General features: G+C 37.1%; 1 protein-coding gene across 4 annotated transcripts in view; it reads right to left on the bottom strand.

The window, feature by feature from the left end:
- LOC107728860 (protein EURL homolog) overlaps positions 1-9320 on the bottom strand; it is a 30840-nt gene that overhangs the window by 17280 nt on the left and 4240 nt on the right. The window contains exons 2-3 of one of the 4 annotated variants that reach the window (XM_016539153.1): positions 8292-8295; positions 5375-5508 (exon numbers count right to left, since the gene is read on the bottom strand). In XM_016539153.1, coding sequence (XP_016394639.1) covers positions 5375-5508; positions 8292-8295 — 138 coding nt within the window. Of the gene's footprint in view, positions 1-5374; positions 5509-5942; positions 6004-7685; positions 7837-8291; positions 8296-9320 lie in introns of those variants that run through there. The other 3 variants (XM_016539155.1, XM_016539154.1, XM_016539156.1) reach the window with 3 other exon arrangements.

Raw genomic sequence — 9320 nt, forward strand, 5'->3', positions numbered from 1 at the left:
CACCATCCTTAACTAAACTTGCTGCTTTGGCAAGGGGCGGGGCAGTACTGTAACACCGTCTAAGCTGTTCACCAATCACAACGCACTGGGACAGCTAACCAATCACATCACATTTCGTTTTTCGGAAGGCGGGCCTTCATCAAACTTGGAACTAATCGAGCCGTTTGTGCCAGGCTGGGGAGAAAGATATTGTAATAATGTAAATTATGTAAAAAATAATGTTTTTTTTCGAACCACCAAGCATGAGAGCATGTTCTAGTACACCCCCAAAACAAATTCAAGACATTGTAAAAGAGCATAATAGGACCCCTTTAAAACAGGATGCTAAAAAACACTGAATTTTGGAAAAATAAAATGCATTTCATAGGGCTCTACACTTGCAACTTTAAAAAAATGTATCCATTAAAATGGAATCTAGAAAAACTAAAACAGAAAACAGTGAATTTGGAAATTTATATGGCCCTACGTAAAGGCCTGGCCAAGCATCCAAACCCGAGACAGCTAAAGGCATTACGATGTACAGCATTCGCTTGCATTAAGGAGAAAGAACACAAAGGTTGAGTTCAACAGTGAACTTTACAATGATAAATTATTTAAAGAAAGTAGACCAACCAGCATGCAAACAAGAGCAGTGCAAAACATCTCCCATGTGCATGTCCTGGAATAAACCTGCTGTGAGGCAATTGATGAAGACATAATACTGAAACCCTACATTACCTATGGGGATGTGTTTTCCCTAATGCTTCCATTTCAAAGGACAGAAATATTGCTGAAAGCCTCTGATTACTCTGGAGCATGGAGACGCATTACTGAAAAGGAAAGCTCGCTGGGCAAGGGAAGCGCAGTCAGCAAATCTGCTCTCATCTACCATGCAGACTGCATTCACTGATTATCAGAGAGCTTTGCACCATCAGGGTCAAAAGGTCACACTAGTGCACTATATTACATCCATCAGTCAAAATAAACAATTGTGAGCACCGAAAAAATAGGAACTCGAGCACACAAGTACATAGTGGTTCAGCACATTGAGGTTCAGCACTGTATTCGTGCTGCGCTCCAAGTGTCTGGAATACTCAGTTATCCAGTCATTCACTTGGCTGATGTACGCAAGCTCACATTCCACTGCTCTTACATAAGAGGATGAGAGATGGCCTGTGTCTGCTGCGGGGAAACTGTTAGTCCAGCGTCAGTGTGCTCGGCGGAGCAAGGAACCAGCCAGCCATCAAGGTCTTTCAGGGCCAGTGGAAAAGAAGAGTGGGCAGAGTCTAACACAACAGTGCAATAAAAATAAAACCATTCAGAGGAATGGCCTTGACAACACAAAAACGAACATGATACCTTCCAAAGTCGTACAGCTTGTTGAAGAGAGATTAGTTATTACTTGGCTACACAATCTGACACCAGACCTGGTCGAAGAAAACAAATCCCATAGACTCTAATTAACGGTGGGACAAGAACATCAGAGACTTGGGATCTTGGGTTTGTTTGACTTGCCCAGTATGCAACACCCTAGCAGAACACACTAGCCACTAGAAATTATATTCTATAATATTTGTATTGCCAGGTCTGCCAGAGCCAAAGCTTCCTTTGTTAAACATATAAGCCAAAATTTAGAGACTGTAAGAATTTTTGCTGTTTTTTTTTTGGAGGAAATTAATACTTTTATTCAGCAAGGACACATTCAACTGATCAAAAGTGACAGTAGACCATTTAAAATATTAAAAATAAAAGTATACTTCAAATAAATGTTCTTTCTGTTCTTTTGAACTTCCTATTCATCAAACAATCCTGAAATGATAATAAGAAATGTTTCAGCACCTAATCAGCACATTTGAATGATTTCTGAAGGATCATGTGACACTGAAAACCGGAGTAATGATGCTGAAAACTCAGCTTTGCCATCACTGGAATAAATTACATTTAAACGCATTCAAATAGATAACAGTTAATTTAAATAGTAAAAGTAAATTTAAATCAAATAAATGCAGCCTTTGTGAGAATAAGAGAATTCTTTCAAAAATATTTCCCACAGACCCCAAGCTTTTGAAAAGTACTGAATGCATATCAGACCATAAAAACGTAATAAACAAGGTATTGTCTACCATTCCCACCAGAACTTTCACCAATTGTGTAATAAAACATAATATAGGCCTAACTCTAAAACTAAATCAAACACAAGGAACACTCCATACCATGCAATAAACCACATAAACTGTCACTATAATTCAAAGCAAGCAACTGACATTCAGAAGTCAAACCCCCATGAAACATTTCCCAAGCTATTCCATCAGCTCTAGAAAGCATGAATCAAAGTGTTGTTAAAATAAGTAACTGGCTGCAGCAGTTATTTCTTACATAACAAAAAAATTGCAGCAATACAGGCATCAATTTTCAAAGAACACCAGACCCTTGTATAAGCATCCAAGAAGTAAAACTCAGGGTGTACATTGTGTACTGCAGTCTGCCCCATTCTTTCCTTTTGAGTGTGCATTTCTTTTAATATTTCTCTCTACTTCTTTGAGTGCTGGAAGACATATTTAACTCTGCAAGTGACTTCCTGTGTTCTCAACACGCATGCACAGACATTACAGCCTCTGTCGTCCTTTCTCTCTCTCTCTCTGTGCTTGGAGAAACTGCTTTGAGGAAACCGAAAAGCAGAACCGCCCAGCATGGGCGACATATGATAAAAATAGCCACTGCAAGTACCTCTTCTGCAACAACCACAAAACGTTAGGACCAAAAGACCTCAAATATCATCAGTTGGGCTGTCCAAAGAAAACTAGATGTGACAAATGGAACTAGTTTGACTAATGAAAAAAAATTTAAATATGTGGGTGACAAACTAACGAGTTTGGTTACTTTCAGTTACAATGTTTTTTGAGGGTACGCAGGTGTGGGCAATAGAGCATTCAGGTCTAAACATACAGTCAGCTTGTTCTTGTTCTCGCCGAGAACATTGGCGTGTATTGTTAGTGGGAAGAGAGTGTAACTCAGTGGCCAACAGCCAATCAGCAGAGGAAGACCTGTGATCGAGTGCTGCGCAACCACAGGCTTGTCAATGCCCCCTCACGGGGTCACAAGTGCTGTTGTGCAACACTCCGGCGTTCAGGCCGAGTGCTGTGGTGAATCACTCGTGACATACAGCTGCCTGGTGGCTGGGCGACTGTGGGCTGCCTGACCAGATCTCTCATGCGCTCTTCTGTTAAATATTCAAGAGCGGCAACCTTCTATCTCAGGCATGAATATTCAGTGTGTCTAATTTGTGAGCGGACCCAGCTCTTCGCCAGAGTCATGGCTGCTTTCTTCTCCAGCAAATCCAGACGCTTCATAAACTGAGATTATGCGTGTCACAGATAAGCAGATAAAAATGCATTTGCAAAAAAAGACAGTCTGGCTGAATGATCCCCAATTTCTGAACCCATCCAGACCGTGCAGTTGAAAATTCAGCTTTGTTTTTGAAGGTCAAGGTAGAGGAATGCATAAATAAACAGAATCAATAAAGGAAGGGAGGTACAGAAAAAAAAAATAATGATAATGTTTGTTTTTCAAGTGGCATGTGACATCCTCAGGAGACAATGCTAGTACACCACACTGTTACACAATTCAACAAGGCTTCCAGCAGACAAAACCTGACATTACAAATAAAGAGGTTTTCATGTATAGTTTCCCAGTATGTAATAGAATACACTAGTCACGCTTTGATAACCTGACCTAGATTGGCCACTGGCCCAACACAACCACAGAATGAACTCACAGGCCTTTACTGGCAGGACGAAACACAATCAATGCTAGAAAATAAATCCACAAATACAGATCCACTGATAATATAATTCTGGCCAATACCTAGGAGATGATAATTATTTTCATGTTACAACTGATAACTAATAAGTGTCATATTTTCTAAATAAACTTAAAATGAATTTGTTTAAATTCAAAAAGAGAATTTAGGAATCATGAAATAATAGTGTACAGTATGAAAAAATGGATAATCAATACTTTGATGCTAATAATTACATTTAATAATGTTATTCAAAATTATTAACGGGCCCCTAAAGGGTCATGGTAATGGGAAACAAAAATATGAGAAGAGGAAAAATTGTATTACGTATTAAGGTTTTTGCGTTTACCTGTGAAACCTTGAATTTGCTTACAAAACTGGGGATGGAAATAATAATAGGTGGGTGGAAAGAATATATTGCAATGCTTTTGTGAGTGAATGCAAAGTTTTGCAAATGAACGCAACGTTTCAAAGGGGAATGGCAACGGTTTTGCGAACGAATACAAAAGCATTGAAATATAACTTTTTCTTCCCATGTTATTTTTTTTCCATCACCATACCCCTTTGGGCATTCCACCTGGGAAACTTTATCCACAATTAACAATTTCCTGTTTACCATTTCATTTCATTTCTTGAAACCTGAGAATCATATAACTGAAACTGACGCCGCATAAAAAAGCCACAAAGAAGCAAAAGTAGAAATGCACAGCAATTCATAAAGCATGATTATGGCATATATAACCAATATATGGCATGTATTCTAAACAAATAGAAAAATGTAAATAAACAACATTATAATGCAAAGTATGAAAAAATAGACATTCATTTTAAGATTTGTAAAAGATTACGTTTACAGTGTTTCTCAATTTTCAGTGTTGTTCAATTATCAATGTTTTTTTTAATTAATTTTGGTAAGCGTAATATATATGCAAAACTATTAAGTCGCACAATTAAACATCTAATACTGACCTATATGGGGGAAAAAACAATATACTACCTATATAGTACCTAATATATATCTCTAAACAAAATTACATTTTACGTTCTAATTAATGACAATTGTGTTCCCAATCCTCATCTACAATTAAAAACTTCCTGTTTAGCCATTCCTTCCAAACTCTGAAACCTGAAAAATCACATAACCGAAACTAACGCCACACAAAATTCCAGTCAAAGGCATGCGATTCCAGAGAAAATTATTTACGCCCAAGATGCCTACTTTCTGCCATGACGATATAAAACCGTTTGAAATACTAAATGCTCTTTTGGGGAAGGTTCAGCGCAAAAAAAAATGACAGCTGCAGAGAACAAAAGAGCCGCTCCAATGAGGCCCCTCAGGAAACTCTAGTCTAACCTTAATAAGCTGAACGTTAATTAGATGCCAAAGTGGCACTTCAAACGCTCCAGTTAATTTTTTGAGCAGCACATGAAGCGGAGGAACAGAGTGCTTGCTAATACATGAATGAGGGGGATATGGATGAAATTGAGATGGGAGAAAGAGGTTTTATTTTCATTTATAATTAGCATAATCTGACCCAGAACTGGCGAGCTGAGGACATTCAAATGTTTTTACCTGTTAAAAAAAAAAAATCTTACCCTCTATGCTGAGTTCAAAGCACACATGGCAGAAGGAAAGCGTTCCTGTGTCCGTCTCTAGTTTACAGATGCTGCAGATGTTGTCATCGTTCAAGTCTATGTTCACAAAGTGCTCCTCTTCCTCCATGGTGTTTCTGCAAAGCAGACAGAACAAAGAGTTACTCAATAAATTTTAATCTCACTGAAGCTTCTCTTGATATTGATACATATGCAACGGACAATAAATTGCTACCAACCAGATCCCTTAATCACACTTCAATCATGACATTTTTACTTCTGTATAAATGTGTGATTCAAAATTAAGTTCCCAGGAAAAGATTAACACATAAGCAAGAATGCAGAGAAGGTTTTAGCCCCATATAAACAATGCAATATCAAGATAAGGAGAAAAAACATGCACAGACACAATCAGATTAACAAGACAGATGAGAAAACAACGGGTGTTAGAAGATGCTGTACTTCTGCAATTTATTATGGCTAGTTTTACAACAGTCTCATTCTTGGGACCCACTTGGATTCTTATGAAGCCAAAGGACTCTAGTGTCCAGTGTTTACACAACTAAATTACCTTTGCTCAAGTCTTACATAATGCCCCCTTCCAGAATGTCACAGCCTGTTGAGTGGCCAAATTCAGTTACAATCTGGAGATAGTCAAAAGTCTTTCCATCACAGCCAAACCACTATCTTCTACTGCATAAAACTATTTCATACTGTAAACAAATCCAGAAAAAAAATTAAACTAATATTTAAAAAAAATTATATAAAATTTAAAATGTGTGTGTGTTGTGTTTGTATAGGCGACACAATTTTATAAAAGTATATATATAGATATAATTTTTTGCAACTTTTTTTCCACTCACAATTCTGAAAATCTGAATTGTGAAATATAAAATCACAATTGCAAGAAAACAAAGTCAAAATTTTGACATGACCATTTTTAGTATGTGGCGAAGAAAAAAAATTACAGAATTACTGAATGTAAACTCAGAGAAAAAAAAACTGAACTGCAAGATATAAACAGAATTCTATTTTTTCTCTCAATTCCAAGTTGAGCTGACATCTTTGTCAGAATTGCAAGTTTATAATTTTTAAATTGCAAGTTGTTTTTTTTCTCAGAATTGCAATGTCAGAATTGTGAGATAAAGCCACAACTAGCTGTTTTATTTATTGACTTTTTTTAATTCAGTAGCAGACGTGGGCTTCAATATTATAGTTATACATTTTAGTAATATTTATTCAATTAAGTGTTTTAGAGCAGAACATAACAATTAAGTTCACTTCAGACACTTCCACAACTTTGAAGATTTAAACACCTCCCATGACTTTTCCCAAGCCTTTAAAATTCCCTGGTATTTTCCCATACTTCGGGACGCCTCTATAAACAAATTTAAACAAAGCTTTTTCAACAGGTCCAAAAAAGCTAAAAAAAAATTTTTTTTTTTAAAAGACTAATGATCCCCTTTTAAATACTGTTTCCTTGAGATCAAATACTTCTTTATAGTTCTTTGTTTATATCACAAACAGATGAAACAGAACAGTTCGAAACTGTCAAGCGTGGGCTCATGTTGAACTCCATCTGATTATGAAAGTCTTTAAACTGAATAACAACCTAAGAACAAGACAGTGTGGTTCTGTCTCAAAACTTAGTGTGCTGCATAGTCAGCTCAAAGTGCAAATGATGACCACAAATGTTGTCTAGTTAGTCAGCATACTACGCTATGAGACACAGCCAGTGATTATTTACTTAAGGTAGTTGGTTCATGTTGTCCTAAAATTACAGAACATTTTGTGAATATTTGTATTCATGTCATTTGTTAATTGCTGCAAGTAAACGTTACACATCACTTTAACTAAAAACCAACATATTAGTTGGACCAAACCAAAGCTTGATGTATAGATTTAACATTTAAACAATAAACAAAAAGATACCAACATATTTTAGGTGGCTTTCATACCAGTTTAAAGTATAAAAGTTAACTTTATTTGGTAAGACAGAGCATCATAATCAGATTACAGTGGACAGAAGTTAACCTAACAACAACAACGCTTGAGGATTTTCACTACTTAAACACACATATTTTGATATACCTGTTGACAGAAAGCCTTAACACAATATTAGATGACAAAATACTTAAAATACCGGTTTTCAAGACATTTCGTGTTGAAATATAACGACACCGCCAGCCGAAAGAACAGCGTAGACCCGTTATCTAGCTGTGTACATATTTCTAATAATAATAAAAAATCCTCTGAAAACGTCACCTTCTCGAAAAAACAGACGACACCTATAGACGTTATCGACGTTCATTACCTTATTCTTTACGTTGCCAGAAGAAATGTCGGCACAATCCAGAGAGAAACACAGGGAAATTGGCTGACCTTAGAGGTAAGCCACGCTGGTAGAACGGCGGGTGTTGTTATTGAAGCGGACTGCAAGCAGCTACAAGTACAGCAATGACAAAGAACACGCTAACGGAAGCCACTCATGCCACTCTAGTAATCCCGCCATGTTCGATCACGTGCTATGGATTCGCGCCTCTGATTGGTTCTGTGATTTTGTTTGCGCTTAGCACGCTGTTAGCAATACGTACTATTGTACTCTGTCCACCAAGCAGAGTGGATAGGCTAGTCAATACCTTCATTAATTTAGAGAGGGTGGGTGAGGGTAAAATTTATTTCATCATGATTCATTACTTTATGAAGGGAATTATAATTTTTGTATAGATTGACTAGATTTTTTTTTTTTTAGGATTACTGATGAACTAATGTACTTTGGTTATCCTATAAACTTAAATTGGTCATGTTCTTGTTACGCAGATGAAATCCAAGTAAAAAAAATGCAGACCCTGCTGTATTTTCTTGTAATTCATTAAAAGAAGGTACACCGCCATCTTGTGCCGACTAAACTGACTTGAACGCACCTGACGTCGTAATTACGACTTGTCAACTCGTAAGTACAAACTCACAGGAGGACTTGAACGCAGCATTAGGTACAGCCTTCACTTGACAGCGAGTTACTGAAAAAAGCACACATAATTTAAATTATATAACGATTATACACTGTATACAAAGTATAGAATTCAACGAGTGCTGTCATTCATTATATAAATATTAGAACAGACTATGCGAGAGATGCAAAGCAGAATCTCAGTGGCTACGCTCCACTTTTCCGGTTGTTTTAGATCAGCTTTGTTCCGTTTCTTGCCAAGTTTGATGTTTTAATTTCTTTTTAAAGTATTTTCGCTGGTGGACAAAAATATACGAGTTAGTCACTTTTTGTCTGAAACATAACTTTCTGACTATTAATTAATTGTTTTAGAACTGTTGTATAAAGCGATATAAAATTATGATTTTAAATGTATTTTTATTTTATTTCTACACATTCCAAAATGTCCAAGAGCGCTATTATTATTAATTAGATTTTACTCTATTTTATGACATTATGTACTCATTAAAGATTTGCATAACGCCGCTCAAATGTTCATGCAAAGAAAGAAGGCATCACTTTATTGTTGCTGCCGCCGCCGCCATGTTGTGAAGATGCTGTGTGTTTTGCGAGCGGCAACCTCACGCTCTTTTTCGTGAAGCCAACAAGGAAGTGACTTAAACTGTAATTCGTCAACTGGCCGCTAGAGGCTGGCTGCAAAAGGGAGTCAATCCCATAGACTGCCCATGTTAAAATGCATGTTTACAGCCTGGTTCAAAAAATGATTTTGGTCTATATAGCTAATTTTGCCCTTCATGACAACTGTGAGGGGGGTGAATTTTTTTATAACTCATCCGTTTAAATTAAATTAAGCCTTAAAGTTCTGCATAATTAAGGGCGTGGCCACTTGAGTGACAGGCAGATTGCCGCTGCTGTCACCACCGTCGAGCTAGCTGGGCGTGGTTTCAGCAGCCAGCTCCCGCCTCTTTGCCCATTTTCGATTACCCGGGAGTGACGCGC

The sequence above is a fragment of the Sinocyclocheilus rhinocerous genome, unplaced genomic scaffold (genome assembly GCF_001515625.1).
Source record: "Sinocyclocheilus rhinocerous isolate Xijiao unplaced genomic scaffold, SAMN03320098_v1.1 scaffold397, whole genome shotgun sequence".
Taxonomy (NCBI): Eukaryota; Metazoa; Chordata; class Actinopteri; order Cypriniformes; family Cyprinidae; genus Sinocyclocheilus; species Sinocyclocheilus rhinocerous.